This window comes from Diaphorina citri, unplaced genomic scaffold, assembly GCF_000475195.1.
Source record: "Diaphorina citri unplaced genomic scaffold, Diaci psyllid genome assembly version 1.1 scaffold811, whole genome shotgun sequence".
NCBI lineage: Eukaryota > Metazoa > Arthropoda > Insecta > Hemiptera > Psyllidae > Diaphorina > Diaphorina citri.
Genome location: NW_007378243.1, coordinates 554 through 23,135, shown reverse-complemented (window position 1 = coordinate 23,135; position 22,582 = coordinate 554). Strand labels below are relative to the sequence as shown.

The 22,582-nt window shown below is 37.3% G+C and overlaps 3 protein-coding genes across 4 annotated transcripts; all 3 read left to right on the top strand.

Moving 5' to 3' along the window:
• The first annotated feature begins 3,679 nt into the window (after nt 1-3,679).
• Nucleotides 3,680-5,545, top strand: LOC103512223. The gene is made up of 3 exons (XM_008476974.2): nt 3,680-3,766; nt 4,795-4,965; nt 5,317-5,545. The coding sequence occupies exons 1-3, from the start codon at nt 3,680-3,682 to the stop codon at nt 5,521-5,523; spliced, it is 465 nt and encodes a 154-aa protein (XP_008475196.1). The 3' UTR covers nt 5,524-5,545.
• Nucleotides 5,546-7,488: 1,943 nt separating this feature from the next.
• On the top strand, nt 7,489-16,556 carry LOC103512218 (glutathione S-transferase). 2 transcript variants are annotated; one of them, XM_008476972.2, is made up of 4 exons: nt 7,489-7,639; nt 8,699-8,866; nt 15,116-15,258; nt 15,974-16,556. In XM_008476972.2, the coding sequence occupies exons 1-4, from the start codon at nt 7,507-7,509 to the stop codon at nt 16,139-16,141; spliced, it is 612 nt and encodes a 203-aa protein (XP_008475194.1). In that variant the 5' UTR covers nt 7,489-7,506; the 3' UTR covers nt 16,142-16,556. The 2 variants fall into 2 exon arrangements, with proteins under 2 accessions (XP_008475194.1, XP_008475192.1); XM_008476970.3 differs by lacking the exon at nt 7,489-7,639 and adding an exon at nt 8,209-8,404.
• A 762-nt stretch (nt 16,557-17,318) lies between these two features.
• Nucleotides 17,319-21,271, top strand: LOC103512222 (glutathione S-transferase-like). The gene is made up of 6 exons (XM_026825757.1): nt 17,319-17,452; nt 17,920-18,018; nt 19,348-19,500; nt 20,368-20,460; nt 20,689-20,763; nt 21,201-21,271. Exons 1-6 carry the CDS (start codon nt 17,329-17,331, stop codon nt 21,269-21,271), a joined length of 615 nt encoding a protein of 204 aa, XP_026681558.1. The 5' UTR covers nt 17,319-17,328.
• The last annotated feature ends 1,311 nt before the right edge of the window (nt 21,272-22,582 follow it).

Genomic DNA, 22,582 nt, shown 5'->3' with positions numbered 1-22,582 from the left:
TTCACTGTGAAATGATTCCATATTTTCCAAAATTTGGTGTAACAACCTGTTGCTAGTAAAGTTGACAAATTTTGTAATTAAGTGTAACAATGATTCAAAATATTTCTTCAAGTAATTTATTTGCACTCAACTGAGTCTCGGGAGAATTTCGTGTTAGTTTCCTGGCAATTTTTCAACCACGCAAAAAAAATCTGCAATTAGGTTCACCTGTAAATAGTTATTTGATTTAATTCAATTCTATTCAATTCGTATTTTTTATGTTCAAATTTCTAGACTTTTTGAAACCTACTGTATTTTTGCTTTCACTGTGAAATGATTCCATATTTTCCAAATTTTGGTGTAACAACCTGTTGATAGTAAAGTTGACAAATTTTGTAAGTAAGTGTAACAATTGTTGATAGTGAATTAATTTTCATAAAAGTACATCAATGTTAAAACATTATTAATATTGTTTACTTAACTGATTTTTCCCATTATCAAAAGGGAAATAGCATAAGAAATTGTACAAATGTGGATTTTCTCTAGGACAGTTCAAAAGTGGCTAAATTAATCATTTTCATTGGTTCCCAACAACAGTTATATCCAAGGAATTTAGAAGCACCAATCAGAGGCTCTCACCATGTCGATGACCAAATTTACCTTCCCAACAAAACAAACCACAGGTATGCATCTAATTTCTAGTCATACCTCCTATTTTTCTTTCTTAAAAGTTCCTAACTTCCGGTGATAATTCCTATGTAGGTAGGAGGTACGTAAGACAAACAGCAAACAGCGGTAAAATTTTCGCATGACAAATTTGGAAAGAGAGGTAGAAATTCCATGGAAATTATTGCGTGCATCTCGAAATAAAATTCTACCTTCTGAGTTAGATATTTTTGACATCATATCATAACATAAGTTGTATAGGTACGAGCTACGAGCATGAATTCCTGTAGAACTGAAAATCCATAAGTATGAATGACTTTTGTCTTTTTACCCTCCAAGGGTACCTTAGCACTGTCACAAGTTGGTACCTACCTACAAAGTTTTCAACTTTTAAAAACTAAAAAGAAAAAGATGAGTGCTGTTTCATCCCCGTTTTCAAACTTTTGCATCTTTTGGTCTGTGTAGTAGCATGCCCCCATTGGCCCATTGCCCGTCCCATAGTATGCCTCTCATCAGATGGGCGAAAAGAGACACCATACTTCCCATTCAGATGTTGGGTCAACAAGAGAATTCCAGAAAGTAACCCTTTGAAATATTAATTTATTTTAATAAATTTACAGGGTAGGTAATACCTACCCATTTTTTGCCTATTTTGTGCAACATTGCCTGTCATTAGCAATGCACAGGGCTTATTGAATTGATCCATTGAAAATTGAATTGAGACACAGAGACACAAAATATTACATCATTTTCACGAAAGAAAATTTTCCGACTGCACTATGTTTAGTGTGGAAGACACGGATTTCAAGATTTTAGACTGAACATTTATTATAAGAAATCATCTGGCCAAAACTACCAAACACTTTATACTTTATAGAATAGGTGTGCAAAAAATGTTCATCAATCTCTTACCTGCTGAGCCTCCGCAAGATAAATCCACAGTTGTCGCCAAGTGGTGAACTTCTTCATGTCACTGAAGTTGTGTTGCATTTCCTTGGAAGCATATCTCGTAGAGAGCGGGGAAATATACTTGCAATGTTCATGATCCATGTTAGAGGAAGTGGAAGTTGTGCTGAAAAATGAACAAAGCAAGAAGACAAATTGAAGCAGATCTTATGTTCAGAAGATTTAAGTATAACTGTGTGAACAAGAAGTGGAAGTTGTGCTGAAAAATGAACAAAGCAAGAAGACAAATTGAAGCAGATCTTATGTTCAGAAGATTTAAGTATAACTGTGTGTGAACAAAATAATAAAAATCTGGTGTGAACATCACACAACTTTCCTTATCCTATTGAATGGTGCTTATTTGGGTGTTCTGTTGTAACATTTACAATATCTCTAACCGTTTCGTCGATATAGCTGAAAACTGCCAAAAAGAACATGTGCAATGAGGCAAGTCTAATGTAGCAGTTGTTTCTTTGCTACAATAAAGACAGGGGTAAATCACTTTCATCTTTTGAAGAAAAAAAAAAAAGTTCTGACTAGCCAACAATATAACTAAGAACATGCAGACTGTTTTATGCTAAAATAAGAACATTGAGCTTTCAAAGAGCAGTGTGTGATTTGCTGGTTCCTTATCATATTGGTTCCAAGTCAATACACAAATCCTGTTGGTAGTCAGACTTACTTTTATATGTATTTTAGGAAGTCAAAAGCAAACTAGATACTTCACAAAATTATGAAACAATCCTTCTGAAAGCACTGACAATTCAAATGACTGCACAAAGGTTGGACAAAAACCCTTGTGGATTAGAAGAACACTGAAACGTAGAGCTGCTATAATTTGAAAGTCATTTACCTGGATTTGAAACAAGCTACAGCCTATGTCCTTTTATCAGGCGATACAGAAAAACGTGCTGTGTATGTTATTACATAAAATATTGATTGAAACAAGCTACAGCCTATGTCCTTTTATCAGGCGATACAGAAAAACGTGCTGTGTATGTTATTACATAAAATATTGATAAAAAAAAATCTTAAAACACAGAAAAGTTATGAAATATCACTGATGAACTTGGTGATATCTCCAAGAGTCCTAACTTTTGATAAGAACATAACCTCAAAATTTTCCGTTGATAACAAAATCCTGAATGTGGCGCTGTTGCCAGAAGTATCTTCATACTTGACACCTCTGAAACCTCCGATTTTTTTCAAGTAAAATTTTTTGTGGTTCTGTGGGATGTAATAGGTATATTTTTTTGTGGTTGAACCTTAAAATTTCACTTTTCAAAAATTCCCAAAAAATGCTTGGATCTGAAAAATTGGTTCCATCTTGTTGAATGTTTTGAATACTTACAAAATGAACAGAGCAAACTCTAGAATCCAACGTTTCTCATAGCCTATCATGATTGCAAACATTCAGGTGTCTCGTTATTCTGAGAGTTGATTCTATAAAATATTATTCATAAAACTATAAAGAGGCCCATCTCCCACGAATCCATTAATTTGCAGATGTTATCCTCCTTCAGCTGTTGGTTGGTTCTACTTGACGTCCGCAGAACCATCGGCCATCACGCGAACGGCGAATACAAACAGACCCATTCTTCATGCAAATAAAACCATAGATTAAAAATTCTCCCATTAGTTAAATCTCTCGTTAAGTCATTGGTGAAATCCACTATTAGCAGTTATAAAGTAACTGGAGTTCCCCTACTTCGGAGCCCTGTGCGCCATCCTCATCAGCCTGTCCAGTCATTTCCTGTTCCGTGAGAAGATACCGCGAAAAACGGTACGGAAACCGTCCTTTCTAAGATGGATGGGGCCCTTGTAAATCTCTTTCCTTGTTGAAAAACATTTTTTTTTTAAGTCTTTTTTTTTTAGATTAGAGGTTTGATAGAGGGAACGGCAACTGCTGAGGTCTTATTGTCCCGAAAGCGAAGAGAAAAAGAAGGAAGACAGGCTAGGAAATCAAGGAAAGATTATTTTTCAACTTACTTATTGTTTCATTACAAAATTTCATCAGTAAATTAATCCCAAGGGCAAGTATAAGTAAAACCTAGACCCTAGACTAATGGAGTTGTCCTAAAGCCATGTAATGTGTTCCAGTGTTTCCCCACTAGAACGAAGCTTGAAAGAGACATTCCTCGCTGCCTCACCCATCCTAATCAAACTAGTAGAACTGGTAAGTTAGATTAGTCAATAGACTAACTTATAGAACTGGTAAGTTAGATTAGTCAATAGACTAACTTATATAGAACTGGTAAGTTAGATCAGTCGGGAAAAAAGTCGATTTTTTTACGACTGGAATCGAACCGGAGATCTTTTGCATGACTATACGATAAACCACCCTCAATAGACTAACTAGTAGAACTGGTAAGTTAGATTAGTCAATAGACTAACTTATAGAACTGGTAAGTTAGATTAGTCAATAGACTAAAACTTATATAGAACTGGTAAGTTAGATTAGTCAATAGACTAACTTATAGAACTGTTGGCAAGTTAGATCAGTCGGGAAAAAAGTCGATTTTTTTACGACTGGAATCGAACCGGAGATCTTTCGCATGACTATACGATAAACCACCCGTAGCCTCTTTACACATTCAAAAGGTACACATACAAAAAAAGAAGTTCAACGTCACTGTTGTGGTCTTTGCCTTTGATCCTTGATGGCTTTCTTGTAGGCTTGTAGCTTTTTAATAAAACAAGTGACAAGACGAAGTTTTCTGGTTCTCACATTTTTAAAGACTGCTTTTTATTTTTATCATTTAGGTTATGTTTACAATTAGGGTATGGTCACAAAAACACATAATATTTTAAGGTTGTGGTCACATCATCACAGTCACTTTAGGTCTTTAAAGACAGTGGTTTTACTCTCCACTCGGCGAAAATCCACCCACCTATTCACAGCCTGAGTGGGGCCGAGAAAAGCCAGCAGCACGCAATTGCCCAGGCGGTCATGCACCCATCCGAATACCAACCACCCGCAACGTTGCTTAACTTCAGTAGAATATTGAGAATTAGTGTATCTAAAGGTGTGTCCAAACATAGTCGACCGGCCGTCGATCGACGAGAAACTATGTTATCGAGGCAGTGTGGACGGTTCAGTTGACATCGATCGACGGCCAGTTGACTATGTGTGGACACACCTTTAGATGCATCAATTCCTAATGGTTCACTGAAGTAAGCAACGCTGGCTTCATCTTGTTTCAGATCCTCTGTCTCCTCAGTATAGGCACTCTCATCTCCCCGTTCTCACACAAGCTACAACTCAACATCCACAGAGCGGGAGGCGTGTACTTTGCCTACTTCGGAGCCCTGTGCGCCATCCTCATCAGCCTGTCCAGTCATTTCCTGTTCCGTGAGAAGATACCGCGAAAAACGGTACGGAAAACCGTCCTTTCTAAGATGGATGGGGCCCTTGTAAATCTCTTTCCTTGTTGAAAAACTTTCTTTTTTTGTCTTTTTTTTTAGATTAGAGGTTTGATAGAGGGAACGGAAACTGCTGAGGTCTTATTGTCCCTAAAGCGAAGAGAAAAAGAAGGAAGACAGGATAGGAAATCAAGGAAAGATTATTTTTCAACCTATTGTTTCATTACAAATTTTCATCAGTAAATTAATCCCAAAGGCAAGTAAAACAGACCCTACTAGACAAATGGAGTGATCCTAAAGCCATGTAATGTGTTCCAATCTTCCAATACACTCGAGGAATTCTGTTTAATTTCTTGTTTCCAGGCAATGCTTCGGGCGTGGGTGTTCGCGTTCCTCACCTGCCTCTCCTCCCTCATTCTCATTTACGACTGGCGTCACCTGTCCACCTCCATCTACTCCCGCCCCTCCAAGCACTACCTCGACCTTCTCCTCACCTCGGCAATCTTCGGGCTCCTCACTTCGGCTTCGTTTTTTGCCGACATCGTCCTGACGTTCAAGTTCTACTCCTAGCCGCGAATCCACCACTGTGCACCGGTCAGCTTCCAGCGTGAAATTGTGCTTTGGATCTGAGAGGGATTTTTCAAGAGGTTTGACAGAGGGAACTGTAACTGCTAAGGTCTTATCGTCGCCGAAAGCGAAAAGAGAAGGAGACAGGATAGGAGAAAGCCAGCCGTTTTCCAAGAAAGAACATTACCTCCTTCAGGATAAAATCCGCCATGGGCGGGAATTGAACGCCTGCGGCCTAGCGCTTGGCAGGGCAGACACGCTACCAACCAAGCGCTAAATAAGGCTGGCAAGAGAGGGATTTTTGTGTGGCCTGTTCACTATATTATTGCCAACACCTTCCTTGTTTTAAGGGTTAAAATTGCATAGATGGCGATTGGCCAATATGTATTATAGGTAAGTACCTTTACACAGTGATGAAGAAGCCAATGCAGAAAGCTTTAAATATTTTTATATATAAATACAATAGCAACAAAGCCATTAGCGGAGAAGTCTTGAATATCTTTTAGAGAGAGTTGACATTTATTTGGCTATGAACCTAATTCGTTTTCTCTTCTTTCTTATTCTTTCTTCTTCTTCTTCTTCTCTTGCTTCTTCCTCATGTTCTATGTTCGTCGTTTGCTGTCCGTCGGCCTCTCAAGTCAGCTAATAATCAGAGTGATTGCTTTGGAGGCCAACTGGTTTGGCTTAAAACAACAAGTTTTCCGAGTGGGACGCCCTTCGCACTCAACCTCTCGCGCTATTGATAAAGCGTGGAGGAAAATTGGGCTCGTCCTGCTCCTGCTGTTAAGTTCCCCAGCTAGAACAGCTGAAATCTACAAATAAACTATAATATATAGTCCCTCAGGTTACGACATGGCCGCCTCGCCAGAGATGATAATAATAATATACATAATCATAATAATAATAATAATAATAATAATAATATAATAATAATATAATAATAATAATAATAATAATAATCAATAATGAATGAATGAAATAATCATAACAATAATAATAATAATAATAATATAATAATGAATTATAATATAATAATAGTGCTTATTTATACCTCGCTCGCATAGGACCTGAAAAGTCCCTTTACCTCCAGCCATAGCTACTACTATTATTGTGGTGCAAATTCTCAAATTATATTGAGGATAAAATTCCATACCTCGGCTGGGATTGAACCCACGCCCTCCTGTTTACCAGGCGAGCGCCTTGACCACCACACCACCAAGGACATAGTCCCTCAGCCAGACATAGTCCTATGCACCTAATTACCTAATAATTATTATTGTTATATATAAAACTTTTACTCAATCAAAATCTTCAGGTGTACAGTTGGAAAATACTAATGGCAAGAGAAGTAGAAACCTAGGAACTATACTTAACAATACGTTGTACAAATAATAGTTGTAATATTTTGGAAAAAATAATTAATGTTAATTTTAAATACAAATAAGGACTATACCTATGTAAATATTATTTCTGAAACCAGACTAAAAAAAAAAAAAGTTCATTCTCCTTGATTTTGGCAAAGTTTTCTAACTTCAATTTGGCTACAGCAGGTAGGTACTTAACAGAATAGGTATGCAAAAAATGTTCATCAATCTCTTACCTGCTGAGCCTCAGCAAGATAAATCCACAGTTGTCGCCAAGTGGTGAACTTCTTCATGTCGCTGAAGTTGTGTTGCATTTCCTTGGAAGCATATCTCGTAGAGAGCGGGGAAATATACTTGCAATGTTCATGATCCATGTTAGAGGAAGTGGAAGTTGTGCTGAAAAATTAACAAAGTGAGAAGACAAATTGAAGCAGATCTTATGTTGAGAAGACGTAAGTATACTTAACTGTGTGAACAAAATAATAAAAATAAAGGTTTATTAAAAATTGAAATTGAACTTCACTCAGTACCTATGTTATTATAAGCTTTTAAGCTGTCAATTTCTGGCTGTCAAGTTGTAGTGTTTAATCCTAACTTTTTTTTCAGACCAACTTGAATCAAGATGCCAGCCTACAAGCTGATCTATTTTCCCGTCAAAGCTCTGGCTGAACCAATCAGATTCCTTCTCTCCTACATGGAACAGGACTTTGAAGATTACAGATTTGAACGGGAACAATGGCCTGAAATCAAGCCAAGTAAGACACCACTTAAAATTTAGTCATTTCCAATTCAGTTCAATTCAATTATTTCTATTTTTGAAGTCCAGGTCTGTATGTTAATAATCTATGCTTATTTAGGTAAGTACATAAAAATTAAGGTAAACTGAAAATGTAGGTACTTAAAATAAACTCTACATTTTCAGTTTATTGTACTTATTTATTGGTAGCTTTTTTTTGAGAGAGAAAGAAAGGAAGGGAGGGAATCCAAGAATATCTTTCTATATCATTCTTTAAATAATTTTGTCTCATTTTCCCACTGTATTTATTAATCTTTCATTCCTTTTTCTTCAGAGATGCTAATATTTTACTCATTTCCAATTCAGTTCAATTCAATTATTTCTATTTTTGAAGTCCAGGTCTGTATGTTAATAATCTATGCTTATTTAAGTACATAAAAATTAAGGAAAAGTTCAAGTTCTAAACTGAAAATGTAGGTACTTATTTATTGGTAACTTTTTTGAGAGAGAAAGAAAGAAAGAAAGAAAGAAAGGAAAGGAGAGAATCCAAGAGTACTTATGTTATTATAAGCTTTTAAGCTGTCAATTTCTGGCTGTCAAGTTGTAGTGTTTAATCCTAACTTTTTTTTCAGACCAACTTAGGTAATCAAGATGCCAACCTACAAGCTGATATATTTCCCCGTCAAAGCTCTGGCTGAACCAATCAGATTCCTTCTCTCCTACATGGAACAGGACTTTGAGGATTACAGATTTGAACGGGAACAATGGCCTGAAATCAAGCCAAGTAAGACACCACTTAATATTTTACTCATTTCCAATTCAGTTCAATTCAATTATTTCTATTTTTGAAGTCCAGGTCTGTATGTTAATAATCTATGCTTATTTAAGTACATAAAAATTAAGGAAAAGTTCAAGTTCTAAACTGAAAATGTAGGTACTTATTTATTCGTAACTTTTTTATTTGAGAGAGAAAGAAAGGAAGGGAGAGAATCCAAGAATATCTTTCTATATCATTCTATAAATAATTTTGTCTTATTTTCCCACTGTATTTATTAATCTTTCATTCCTTTTTCTTCAGAGATGCCATTTGGTAAGGTCCCAGTTCTGGAGGTGGATGGCAAACAACTTCACCAATCGGCTGCCATCTGCCGATACTTGGCCAAACAGTGTGGTCTCAATGGAAAAGATGCCTGGGAAGATCTGCAGATTGATATTGCCTTTGAAACATTCAATGATTTCAGAGCAGGTGAGTAAAAGAGTATTTCACAAGATTTTGGATAGTACTATTATTATTCTTTTTTGGTACTTGTGCAGAAGTCACGTCCGTGGAATATTGCTACCAAAGGAACTAGCACAAAAAAGATCTGCAGATTGATATTGCCTTTGAAACATTCAATGATTTCAGAGCAGGTGAGTAAAAGAGTATTTCACAAGAATTTGGATAGTACTATTATTATTCTTTTTTGGTACTTGTGCAGAAGTCACGTCCGTGGAATATTGCTACCAAAGGAACTAGCACAAAAACAAGCAGTGACCAGTGTTATTATAGGGTTAGGTTAAACACAAGAAGGAGTTTTCACAATTAGAGCAGTGATTTGTGTTATTATAGGGTTAGGTTAAATACAAAAAGGAGCTTTTCTTTTCCACGGACGTGGCTTCTGCATAATTACCTTTTTTTTCCACTACAAAGCTACATCCAAAAAATAAATAAATTATAATGTGTTGTTGCTTAGTTGTGTAAAAAAAAATAATAAAATATTCATCAGTCAGCACATGTGAGGAACTATGGTCCAAAAGCAAACAGCAAAATAACAGCATCTTTAGATAGTTAAATAGGTAACCTAAATAGTTAAATAGGTAATAGTCACTTATTGATTTAGTGGTCTTGCTCAGCCTAGCCTAACAAAAACGAACCGGAAAATAGCCTATAACCTTCACAGGAGTGCAAGCAAGTTCACAACCAGTGTTTCCCCACTAGAACGAAGCTTGAAAGAGACATTCCTCGCTGCCTCACCCATCCTAATCAAACTAGTAGAACTGGTAAGTTACATCAGTTTATACAACTACTGGTAAGTTTGATCAATCAATAGACTGACTTAGAAAGTTAGAACTTGTCAATAAATAAACCTACTAGCGTTTCCCCACTAGAACGAAGCTTGAAAGAGACATTCCTCGCTGCCTCACCTATCCTAATCAAACTAGTAGAACTGGTAAGTTACATCAGTTTATACAACTGGTAAGTTTGATCAATCAATAGACTGACTTAGAACTGGTCAATAGAAAAACCATAGTGTCTCAACTCTAGAACGAAGCTTGAAAGAGACATTCCTGGCTGCCTCACCTATCCTAGTCAAACTAGTAGAACTGGTAAGTGGTAAGTTACATAACTTTATACATATATAACTGGTAAGTTTGATCAATAGACTGACTTAGAAAGTTAGGACTGGTCAATAGTTAAATCCACTAGTATCTAAAACCATAATTATTATGTACCTAAATAATAGCAAAGACCGGCGCGTCAGTGTCAATAAAACATTGCAAAAACAATAATCATTTTTATAATTGTACCTATAGCTTCCATTCACCGCTTAATAAATAGAATCAGGAGAGAAATGAATCGATTCTATTTATTAAGCGGTGAATGGAAGCTATAGGTACAATTATAAAAATTTAGACGTCCCGAAGGGAAACATTCAGGGGGTCCCGAAATGCCATCCCCCCATCAATCTATTGGTCGAGGGAGCTGAGAGTTGAAACAGCTGAGGGGTCCCCAAAAAAGTATACACACCACTGATGGTTTTGTCGAGGAGGAACCCGAGAGTCCAAACACTATTCTTCAAATTTTCGGAGTCTGGCCTATGATAATGGAGAAAACTGAAGCTCGATTCCCTCCTGAATACGGCCCTGGTGGTAACTGCGATTTATGAGGAGGCCACTCTTTTTGTCACAGGTTGGACACCACTTGCTCAATAGAAGAGTGAATACGGCCCTGGTGGTAACTGCGATTTATGAGGAGGCCACTCTTTTTGTCACAGGTTGGACACCACTTGCTCAATAGAAGAGGAACATGCATAATCATTAGCATCTGGGGTAGACTACAGCAATTATTGTGCTTCCTCGGTGGTGTAGTGGTTAAGGCGCTCGCTTGGTAAACAGAAGGGCGTGGGTTCAATCCCAGCCGAGGTATGGAATTTTATCCTCAATATAATTTGAAGCATTTCTGCGCATTTTGACCTGAAATCTGACGTCACAACTCTTCGAACTTTTTCATTAGAACGGCAGTTAAAAATTGAATTTTCGACCTTTTAAACAATAGAAGAGGAATATGCATAATCATTAGCATCTGGGGTAGACTACAGCAATTATTTTGTGCTTGGTGGTGTAGTGGTCAAGGCGCTCGCCTGGTAAACAGGAGGGCGTGGGTTCAATCCCAGCCGAGGTATGGAATTTTATCTGTTAGTCCCTTAGCCAGATTAAACAGGTCTACACTCTCTGTTCAAATTCCCCCAGCCAGACTAAGCCTCGGTGGTTTGGTCAAGGCGCTCGCCTGGTAAACAGGAGGGCGTGGGTTCAATCCCAGCCGAGGTATGGAATTTTATCCTCAATAAGGCGCTCGCCTGGTAAACAGGAGGGCGTGGGTTCAATCCCAGCCGAGGTATGGAATTTTATCTTCAATATAATTTGAAGCGTTTCTGCGCATTTTGACCTGAAATCTGACGTCACAACTCTTCGAACTTTTTCATTAGGACGGCAGTAAAAATTGAATTTTCGACCTTTTAAAGTTACTTTTTCCGAGTTTTGACCTCAGATTTGGATTTTTCACAACTTTTTATGTAGGAATCGACCTTTTATTAATACCTCCATTATTGTTACCGATTTCCGATTTCCCTCTCCGGAGGCTTTTCCTTTTGTACTCTACTATACCTAAAGAGGTTTTTTTTTTTCTCCAACTCACAGCTGACAAGTCACACGTTGCAACGCTGTAAAATAAACAAATTTGAAAATCTTGAAAATCCGCTGACACTGACACCTGACACTGCATCAGCATTCAGCATCACAGGGCATCACTCCAATCAGTCCAATCTCCAATCTGCCCTAAAAAAATTAAGAAAGGTATAAAGATAAAGGTAAAAGATTTACAGGATTTACCTACTAATATTTCATTGTCTTCAGGTCATTTTCTTATTACTTAAATATTAGCCAACTTCTTCAGTACCTAAATTTCGAAGTTCACCGATTCCGGCTTTGGTTGGGTAAGTAATCAGTAAAAAGCATTGTGCAACTCTCATCTGCTTTACTCATCCAACAAGCCAGTCAGTTTCATTCATTTGTTACATGTGACATGTGACCTAGTAATTGAAAAAGGAAACAGTGGTATCCAGGCTATGCTGTCTACATCTCTTCACGTTTTCAGTTCATAGGACACTTAGTCATCATCAACTCATTAATTCCTGATGAACCCATTACTCAGTTCTGTATCATCCAACAAGCGAGTCAGTTTCATTCATTTGTTACATGTGACATGTGACCTAGTAATTGAAAAAGGATCTCATCTGCTTTACTCATCCAACAAGCGAGTCAGTTTCATTCATTTGTTACATGTGACATGTGACCTAGTAATTGAAAAAGGAAACATCAGTGGTATCCAGGCTATAGTGTCTACATCTGTTCACGTTTTCAGTTCATAGGAGACAACTCAACATCCACAGAGCGGGAGGCGTGTACTTTGCCTACTTCGGAGCCCTGTGCGCCATCCTCATCAGCCTGTCCAGTCATTTCTTGTTCCGTGAGAAGATACCGCGAAAAACGGTACGGTAAACCGTCCTATCTAAGATGGATGGGGCCCTTGTAAATCTCTTTCTTCATAGGAGCATAGGACACTTAGTCATCATCAACTCATTAATTCCTGGTGAACCCATTACTCAGTTCTGTACGGTTTTTACTCAGTGCTACTGTTCAGTTTTCATCAAGCTAGAATTTCCAACCTGTTGCTGAGTTATTTGAGTTGAAGCTTAACAACAGTATCAAGTTACTCTCTTATCAGAAAGGTGGGTGTATAATGCCATATTGTGTCACTTGACCCTTGATTATTTTTTTAGGCACCGCCTACCTACAGGCTCCTTGTACCTATTGATTACTTATCAAAATCATTAATATTTTATTCTCAGTAGGTACCCTACCTCACCTCAGTAGGTACACTCTTTTCTACATCTCTTCACGTTTTCAGTTCATAGGACACTTAGTCATCATCAACTCATTAATTCCTGGTGAACCCATTACTCAGTTCTGTACAGTTTTTACTCAGTGCTACGTGCTACTGTTCAGTTTTCATCAAACTAGAATTTCCAACCTGTTGCTGAGTTATTTGAGTTGAAGCTTAACAACAGTAATAACAGTATCAAGTTACTCTCTTATCAGAAAGGTGGGTGTATAATGCCATATTGTGTCACTTGACCCTTGATTATTTTTTTAGGCACTGCCTACCTACAGGCTCCTTGTACCTATTGATTACTTATCAAAATCATTAATAATATTCTCAGTAGGTACCCTACCTCACCTCAGTACACTCTTATTAGTACCTATACCTACCTACAGATTTTTTTTTTTTCCTTGCACAACTTGTGTAGATAAGTAAGGAAGTACTTATGTTATTATAAGCTTTTAAGCTGTCAATTTCTGGCTGTCAAGTTGTAGTGTTTAATCCCAACTTTTTTTTTCAGACCAACTTAGGTAATCAAGATGCCAAACCCGGGTTCGATTCCCGGCGGGGTCAAGAAATTTGTATCATGCAAATGATTGATCCCGTGACTGGCTGTTGCGGGGCCCACTCAGCCTCGTGAGGAAAATGAGTAGCTATGACATGTAAATGCGCATAGCGACCGATGCCAGCATGGTAGGTAAACATTGGTTGTTAGGATTATTGAGATATGTATTGGGAAAAATCCTACAATGCTGCAGTGAGCACCAAAGTTGTAACATAATAACACAAAGAAATTGCATACTTGCTTTCCACATAGAAAGTCCCAGGTTCAGTTCCCAGACTTGACAAAATCGCTCTTGTAGAAAATAGTGTGTCTCTTATACCCTATCTTCGATCTCGACAAAATAAAAAAAGGCATTAAAAAAAAAAAAAAAACTCGGTAATGTTTCTGACAATCACCCGTTACACCCGATGTTGCTCAACTTAAATGTTCCAACGGGAATCACGGGAATGATTTTTGAAGGAAGGAAATAAAAGTTATCAGTGTCTCGCATTTCTAGCCCTGCGAATGAACGGGTCTAAATAAAGCGCCGTGTAACTCTCTGTGTATGCAATGTGCTTGTAAATCAAATGTAAACGAAATTTTTGGGAAGTGTGGAGTCTGTGGAGCGCGAAAATTCAAAATTTGAAAGTTCACTTTCCGGTAAATTCCGGTTTCCGCTTCCGGCTTTGGTGTTCGACAGGGCTTTGTGACATTTTGGCCTTTCAACTTTCTAGCTTTCAAGATCTGCAGATTGATATTGCCTTTGAAACATTCAATGATTTCAGAGCAGGTGAGTAAAAGAGTATTTCACAAGAATTTGGATAGTACTATCATTATTATTATTTTTACCACAAAGCTACATTAAAAAAATAAATAAAGTATAATGTGTTGTTGCTTAATTGTGTAAAAAAAATAAAATATTCATCAGTCAGCACATGTGAGGAACTATGGTTCAAAACCAAACAGCATTAGATAGTTAAGTAGGTAACCCAAATAGTTAAATAGGTAACCTAAATAGTTAATAGTTAAATAGGTAACCTAAATTGTTAAATAGGTAACCTAAATTGTTAAATAGGTAACCTAAATAGTTAAATAGGTAACCTAAATTGTTAAATAGGTAACCTTAATAGTTGAATAGGTAACCTAAATTGTTAAATAGGTAACCTAAATAGTTAAATAGGTAACCTGAAGAAGGGGGAAGTTAATTTTGAGGGAAGCCATAGGCAAGAAGATTAGTTCCTTATGTGACTTATGTCTAATGTTACTCCTTTTGACTGACCTAACTGTTTTATTTATTTTAACAATTTACGGGAGATGACTGACCTAAAAGTAACTCTTTTATTTATTTACTAGGCGAAATTCGTCGCTATGCTCCGGATCTCTGCTAGTAAATCCTTAAGGCATGGCCATTCATGTCACTTATCGATTTAGTGGTCTTGCTCAGCCTAGCCTAACAAAAACGAACCGGAAAATAGTAATCGGAAGTTCCGTTCATGTCACTGATCCATTAGTGGTCTTGCTCGGCGTAGTTTAACAAAAACGAACCGGAAAATAGCCTATAACCTTCACGGGAGTGCCAGCAATAAGTTGACAAAGTTTCATAGCAATCGCACACACACACACACACACACACACACACACACACACACACACACACACACACACACACACACACACACACAAATATTTTAGATTTTAACAATTTTATGGGAGATACCCAATTTCACAATAACATTATTGATCTGTCTCAGCTGTTTCAAGCTACCACTACGATCATCATGAGGAGTCAAAGAAACTGAAGTGGGAGCCATTGAGCAAGGAGACCATTCCTTACTATCAGGCCAACTTTGAGGAGCTGGCTAAGAATAATGGAGGATATTTGGCCAATGGAAAGGTAAGTGATAGTTTTTACTTGATAACCACAAGTTAGGTAAGTACCATCATTTCATACCTTGTATAGTTTTAGATAACTTTATGAACCTCAAAAAAGAACTCCCAAACACAGACTGATTAAAGAAAAAGAAAGAAAAGAAAAATCATTTATCTTTTGAAGCAGTAAAATTCACAAGGACAGACTTTTATGGAGTCACTGCTGTCACTGTGTTTATCTTGAGAGTGGTGATAGAATTGGATTTTCAATGATAAAATATGGTGGAGTTACTAGGGCTACAATCCCAAGACATTTTTTAAAATATTACGAGTATTATTACCATTTTTTTCAATGTTTGTTGGAGGGAACTGTAACTACTAAGGTCTTATCGTCCCGAAAGCCAGAAGAGGAGGGGGACAGGATAGAAGAAAGCCAGCCGTTCCGAGAACGAACCTTATCTGTGAAGGATAAAGTCCGCCCCGGGAGAGAATCGAACTGGCATTCTCCTTTTTAGCCTCTTTATCAGGCTTTTTTTTTACATAAGGTACCTACAACATTAAGAAGGATGTAGAGCTCATGGGAATCAATCCGGAAGAATGGAAGCAAGTGGCTTTGGAGAGAGGAGAATGGGCAGCTGCTGTGACACAGGCATATGGTCGTTAAGGCCGCAGCCAAGGATAAGTAAGTAAGTAGGTACCTAGGTAACTCTTCTAAATTATTTTCTTTTTCTTTTTTCCAGCTATCCTGGGCAGATATCTATTTCGTCGCCTGTCTGGACTACATGAACGTGATGGCCAAGCAAGATCTGGTAGAGAATACGCCTACTCTGAAGAAACTCCGAGATGAAGTCCTGGCCATTCCGACCATCAAGAAGTGGGTGGAGAAACGACCGCAATCTGAAGTTTAAGACGGCCTTAGGTTGAATTCTTGGGGCTTATTGACTGCCTCTGTGGATATTTGTGGTCTGCTTACTTTCATTCTTGTGAATCTCTTACTTGATCTTCGTAAGCCCCTTACTAGGGGACCATACCTAATGATCCCATGAAAAAATATTGCTTCGAACACGGATAAGCTTACCCTACTTGCAAAATAAGCGTATCTTAAACTCCTCTTTCTATTAGAGCTAGGTTTCCTATGTTTTTGCACAGAAAAAATTGGTAATTTTCAATGTACGTTTGTGCGTATTGTAATGTGTCAGAGTTTCATTGTCAAGTTAGGCACCCATCAGTATTCTTTTCAATACTTATAAGCCCCTTTAGGTTACATATTATTTAAGGCCCTTTGACGAATTTCTCTCTTTGCTTATTCTCGTGAAGCGAAAATTGATCTGTAAATTCAGAGTTTCATTGTCAAGTTAGGCACCCATCAGTATTCTTTTCAATACTTATAAGGCCCTTTAGGTTACATATTATTTAAGGCCCTTTTTACGAATTTCTCTCTTTGCTTATTCTCGTGAAGCGAAAATTGATCTGTAAATCCAGAGTTTCATTGTCAAGTTAGGCACCCATCAGTATTCTTTTCAATACTTATAAGGCCCTTTAGGTTACATATTATTTAAGGCCCTTTGACGAATTTCTCTCTTTGCTACTCTCGTGAAGCGAAAATTGATCTGTAAATTTTTTACTGTGTGAAGAGTAAGAATTCGTTCTCATAAAAAGGGCTATGCTGCCATGATATTCAAGGTTCCTGATTTTCTACCTCTATGTTCTTCCCTGTTTGTACTCCAAAATAAAAACACCTTATTTTTCTATTACTTCATTGTTCTTTTTTTGTGCTGACTACTTGCTTTCCATATAGAAAGTCCCAGGTTCAGTTCCCAGACTTGACAAAATCGCTCTTGTAGTGTCTCTTATCGCTTATCGCCTATCTTCGATCTCGACGAAATAAAAACAGGCGTTAAAAAAAAAAAAAAAAAACTCAGTAATGTTCCTGACAATCACTCGTCACACCCGATGTTGCTCAACTTAAATGTTTGAACGGGAATCACAGGAATGATTTTTGAAGGAAGGAAATAAAAGTTATCAGTGTCTCGCATTTCTAGCCTAGCCCTGCGAATGAACGGGTCTAAATAAAGCGCCGTGTACCTCTCTGTGTATGCAATGTGCTTGTAAATCAAATGTAAACGAAATTTTTGGGAAGTGCGGAGTTGTGGAGCCAGTGGAGCGCGAAAATTCAAAATTTGAAAGTTCACTTTCCGCATCCGCTTCCGGCTTTGGTCTTTATGTTGCTCAACTTAAATGTTCCAACGGGAATCACGGGAATGGTCTTTGAAGGAAGGAAATAAAAGTTATCAGTGTCTCGCATTTCTAGCCCTGCGAATGAACGGGTCTAAATAAAGCGCCCTGTAACTCTGTGTATGCAATGTGCTTGTAAATCAAATGTAAACGAAATTTTTGGGAAGTGTGGAGCGCGAAAATTCAAAATTTGAAAGTTCTCTTTCCGCATTTCCGCATTTTCCGCTTCCGGCTCTGTTGAGTTTGCTGTTCGGCAGGGCTTTGTGACATTTTGGCCTTTCAACTTTCTAGCTTTTATTCTTCTACTAAGTAAGGAAGTACTTATGTTATTATAAGCTTTTAAGCTGTCAATTTCTGGCTGTCAAGTTGTAGTGTTTAATCCTAACTTTTTTTTTCAGACCAACTTAGGTAATCAAGATGCCAACCTACAAGCTGATCTATTTCTGTTGAGTTTGGTGTTCGGCAGGGCTTTGTGACATTTTGGCCTTTCAACTTTCTAGCTTTTATTCTTCTATCACCTTCGTTCCTGTTGGGGATTTGACGCACCTAGGTAAGTATCTACAACGGTTGTTATGGCAGCCACTGTGTTAGGATTTCAACCTTGACCTCAGAATAAAATTTCCAGACAGAAGAACATCAACCTGCAATTATCCCTGGCAGCCACTGTGTTAGGATTTCAACCTTGACCTCAGAATAAAATTTCCAGACAGAAGAACATCAACCTGCAATTATCCCTTCCCTCAAATTTATTCCAGCCCAACTCCATCGTTCCATTCTTTTGTGTCTCTCTATTGATTGCACAACCATTGACATTTCCAGTTTTTGCTAGAAAGAATCTTCTGAACAGGTAGGATTATCTTTTATTTTTCATTTTCTCGAGTATTTTGAACTAATTGTTATTTTATAAATAAAACTACCTATATCAATAAAGGAATAAAGAGGTGCTCTATTGAACTGTTAGCATATTAGGACATCCTATTCTAAGCAGAGAGTCTAAACTAAAGTAGACTAAATGAAATAGGCACAATAACACATAAGCCATTAGTACTTGAATTTTTGATTGAAAACTTGGTAACTTTATGAAGGTCTATTTCAAAGAGGTTTGATAAAGGGAACTGTAAAAGTTAAGGTCCCAAAATCAGAGAGAGAGAAGGAAGAGAAAACCCTATCTGTTTGGGATAAAATCTGCCCTGGGTGTGAATCAAACCCATGACCTTACAACTTACAAGACAAGGCAGATGTGCTACCCTGCAAACTAACTAGCCTAGCTTCTGTTGTGTTGTATGATGCTTCATTTACTAGTCCTCTTATAATGCATTAAATAATAAAATTGGAGCAGTTTGTTTTTCATTCAATTTGTGGGTGTTATCTTGTCAGAAATGTTGACGTTAGAATAGATAACCAGAAAAGATAACCTAATGCCCAGCTATCTAATCAGTTAAAATACAGAGATTCTATTTTGGTGAATGAGTAAACCTGACGTATATTCTCCCCCGCCCTACTTAAATTGATTGTTAATATTTACTTAAATGTGTTGATCTGGTGATAAAGCATATTTTTTTTCAAGTTTAGTATCTAAAATTTGTGTTTTAAATCAGGTCATTCTTTAGGTGTTATGATCCCAGCAACCAGGGTGTGGAATCAGAAAAGTGCCCACAGCCAAAGTTTTTCCCTCAATTAGTTTTAGACATTTAGTGAGTTCTCTGTGTAGATTTGTACTACCTACAGATAAATTTCCAACTTGTATACCTTGGTAGGTTTTTATTTTCATTTTATTTTTTTATTCAGTATAGGTACAACAAAAGATTTATACTTAAGTTCAGTAAAAAACTTTCCAAGTTGGTTCTTCTTACTTAATAATTTCTTTGATTTTTTCCAGACCAATTTGACACCCTAATCATGCCGTCTTACAAGCTGTACTATTTCCCCATCAAGGGTTTGGCTGAACCAATCAGATTCATCCTCTCCTACATGGAACAAGACTTCGAGGATATCAGAATAGAAAAGGACAATTGGCCTGCATTAAAGCCAAGTAAGTTCCTATATTTTTTGCTATTATTTATTTTTATGTAACTTTTATTTTTCAGCCTGTAAAAGCCAGCTTCTTATTTTACTGCTAAGGTCATCAGGATTTTATGCCTTGCCTTTTTGGTGGGACTTAACCAGATCCCTAATTGTCCTCACAAGGCTGAGTAGGTACACTGTAAAATAACCCAAAGCATGTGTTGTTCCAGGTGGTCTCCTATCCAGACATAACTTTGTTTAAATTCAGTGTTTTGTTGGGAAAATGGGAAGTTTGTGGAAAAAAAAAAATCTTTGATTGAAGTACATGGTAGAGTAAATTGGAAAAGAAAAATTCAAACCTGTGATGGTTACTTGGTTCCTCAATGTCTTGGGTCTAAATTTACCCTGATACATACCTAATTAAATAACAAACCAACTAACTAACAATTATGTAACTTTTATTTTTCAGCCTGTAAAAGCCAGCTTCTTATTTTACTGCTAAGGTCATTAGGATTTTATGCCTTGCCTTTTTGGTGGGACTTAAACAGATCCCTAATTGTCCTCACAAGGCTGAGTAGGTACACTCTAAAATAACCCAAAGCATGTGTTTTTCCAGGTGGTCTCCTATCCAGACATAACTAACTTTGTTTAAATTCAGTGTTTTGTTGGGAAAATGGGAAGTTTGTAAAAAAAAAAAAAAAAAAAAAAATCTTGATTGAAGTACATGGTAGAGTAAATCGGAAAAGAAAAATTCAAGCCTGTGATGGTTACTTGGTTCCTCAATGTCTTGGGTCTAAATTTACCCTGATACATAGGTACCTAATTAAATAACAAACTAACTAACACAAATGAAAGTTGTTATCAAGACAGTATTATTTTCACTTCAATTTTTCAGAGATGCCATTTGGAAAAATGCCCGTGTTGGAAGTGGATGGCAAACAACTTCACCAATCTGCCGCCATTTGCCGATACTTGGCCAAACAATGTGGTCTGAATGGAAAAGATGCCTGGGAAGATCTGCAAATTGATATTGCCTTTGAAACATTCAATGATTTTAGACAACGTAAGCCATCAAATTTGTATAAACATTTTTTTTTTTTTACTTTCTATTAGGTACTTTTTTTCTTTAAAAAAAAAGCCTTAAAAAATCTACATTGATATGGCAAACAACTTCACCAATCTGCCGCCATTTGCCGATACTTGGCCAAACAATGTGGTCTGAATGGAAAAGATGCCTGGGAAGATCTCCAAATTGATATTGCCTTTGAAACATTCAATGATTTCAGACAACGTAAGCCATCAAATTTGTATAAACATTTTTTCTTTTTTTACTTTCTATTAGGTACTTTTTTTCTTAAAAAAAGCCTTTAAAAAAATCTACATTGACATGGCTCTTTCTTGAGGAATAATAATGACATTTAGCCAGCCTAGTTAGCTTGGTTGGTAGTGCGTCTGCCTTGTAAGCGCTAGGCCGCGGGTTCGATTCCCGCCCGGGGCGGATTTTATCCTGTGATAGGATAATGTTCGTTCTCGGAGATGGGCTGGCTTTCTCCTATCCTGGTCTTCGCTTCTCCTCTTCGAATTCGCGGTCGGACGGACACAAGACCATAGCCAGTTACAGGTTCCCTTCCAAACCTCTTAATAATAAAATACTAATAAAATAATAAACTAATTATCATCTACTTCCTAATGTCATCCTATTAATTTAACATTTCTTTTTTCTTTTAGCGCTGTTGCGCGCTTACTACTATGACCCAAAATGCAGGACTCAAAAGGAAACTCAAGTGCGGAAACGTTGAGCCAAGGAGACCATTCCCTTGTCTACAGGGCAAGTTTGTGAAGAGCTGGCTAAGAACAATGGAGGAATATTTGGCCCAAATGGAAAGGTAAGGGGGCAAGGCCACTCACTCTACTTTCTTGACAATCCTAATGAAAAAATCAGCTTTTTTTTTTTCAGTAATGACGTCCTCTAAGTTAGATGGGTCAAATCTTTTCGGGGATTTCCCCTTTTTTTTAACTAAGCAAGGTCTATTGTAGGTAATAATTAAGCATCTGCTACAATGTTAAACCCATAATAACGAGGACCTTGTTTAAGCTGGGGTAAAGGCTTTTTAGTCTCATTCGAGCAGGATAAACAAGGTCTTTCTATTCTATTCTACGTTGGATTCCTTCATTTTACGGCCCTCATTCCAAAATTGTGGAGTTGTAAAGAAAAATATCTTTTGGTAGATTAAAATTTACATATTTTCTGGGGTGGTTCTTTTCCGCTTCATGCTGGTCCAATTGACAAAACCCCTTCTCTTTTTAGCTTTCGTGGGCCCGATCTTTACTTCGTTTCTTGCATTGACTACTTGAACGCTCTGCTCAAACAAGACCTCCTGGAGAATTACGCCCACTCTGAAGAAACTAAGAGAGAAGGAAATATTTGCATTTCGGCCACAAGAAATGGCTGGAGAGAAGCGGCCCCAAATCCGAAGGTCTTAAAAAACGGCATAGCAGAATTCTCCAGGAGCTCCTTTTACCTTCTTCTTATTAAAATTTTTAAAACAACTTGACTTTTGACTTTTTATTACAAGAAAAGCTTATATATAGGGTGATTTCAAAAAAGTGTGCAAAAACTTTAACCACATGTTTTTGGGGTCCATTTTAGGGGTGGTCACTCTATAGTAAAAGTTGCGGAAAATCTCTCCTAAGGAGGTAACACGTCCCCAAAGTTGGTTTTTCAAAAAAATCGAATATTTTTTTTTCGGCTAACCTGTTCGTGTGATCGGGACGGGGTAAAAAATTCACTCCCTATTCAAGATAGTAGCTTCCTTTTGGCGTGGAAATGAAGACCATCACAATTTCAGGGGCGGCCACAGGAGGGTCGGCTGAAAGAAAAAAGGCTGTAACTTTTCGGTGGATGCATGGATTTAAATTTCGTTTTCACTTTGTTAAACCTGATGTTTTTATCTACAAATAAGGTCGGAATAATTTTTTTCTCAGACCAACAGAAGTGCTAGAAAATGTGAACTGAAGATTTTCAAATGCGCCTGCAATTTTGAAAAGTATGCAATGTTTTGTTTCCAACTTAACACTTACCTTTAACACTGCAGGTAGGTACATGGCAA

What these genes read in the sequence shown, in the direction of transcription:
- LOC103512223 (XM_008476974.2), top strand. Translation starts at nt 3,680, where the DNA reads ATGTGTTCCAGTGTTTCCCCACTAGAACGAAGCTTGAAAGAGACATTC. An exon ending in TAATCAAACTAGTAGAACTG is followed by an intron (nt 3,767 to 4,794) that starts GTAAGTTAGATT and finishes ATCTTGTTTCAG; the next exon opens with ATCCTCTGTCTCCTCAGTAT. An exon ending in AGAAGATACCGCGAAAAACG is followed by an intron (nt 4,966 to 5,316) that starts GTACGGAAAACC and finishes TCTTGTTTCCAG; the next exon opens with GCAATGCTTCGGGCGTGGGT.
- LOC103512218 (XM_008476972.2), top strand. Translation starts at nt 7,507, where the DNA reads ATGCCAGCCTACAAGCTGATCTATTTTCCCGTCAAAGCTCTGGCTGAA. An exon ending in ATTCAATGATTTCAGAGCAG is followed by an intron (nt 8,867 to 15,115) that starts GTGAGTAAAAGA and finishes GATCTGTCTCAG; the next exon opens with CTGTTTCAAGCTACCACTAC. An exon ending in GATATTTGGCCAATGGAAAG is followed by an intron (nt 15,259 to 15,973) that starts GTAAGTGATAGT and finishes TCTTTTTTCCAG; the next exon opens with CTATCCTGGGCAGATATCTA.
- LOC103512222 (XM_026825757.1), top strand. Translation starts at nt 17,329, where the DNA reads ATGCAATGTGCTTGTAAATCAAATGTAAACGAAATTTTTGGGAAGTGC. An exon ending in ATCCGCTTCCGGCTTTGGTC is followed by an intron (nt 17,453 to 17,919) that starts TTTATGTTGCTC and finishes ATTTCTGTTGAG; the next exon opens with TTTGGTGTTCGGCAGGGCTT. An exon ending in ATTCAATGATTTCAGACAAC is followed by an intron (nt 20,764 to 21,200) that starts GTAAGCCATCAA and finishes TTTTTCTTTTAG; the next exon opens with CGCTGTTGCGCGCTTACTAC.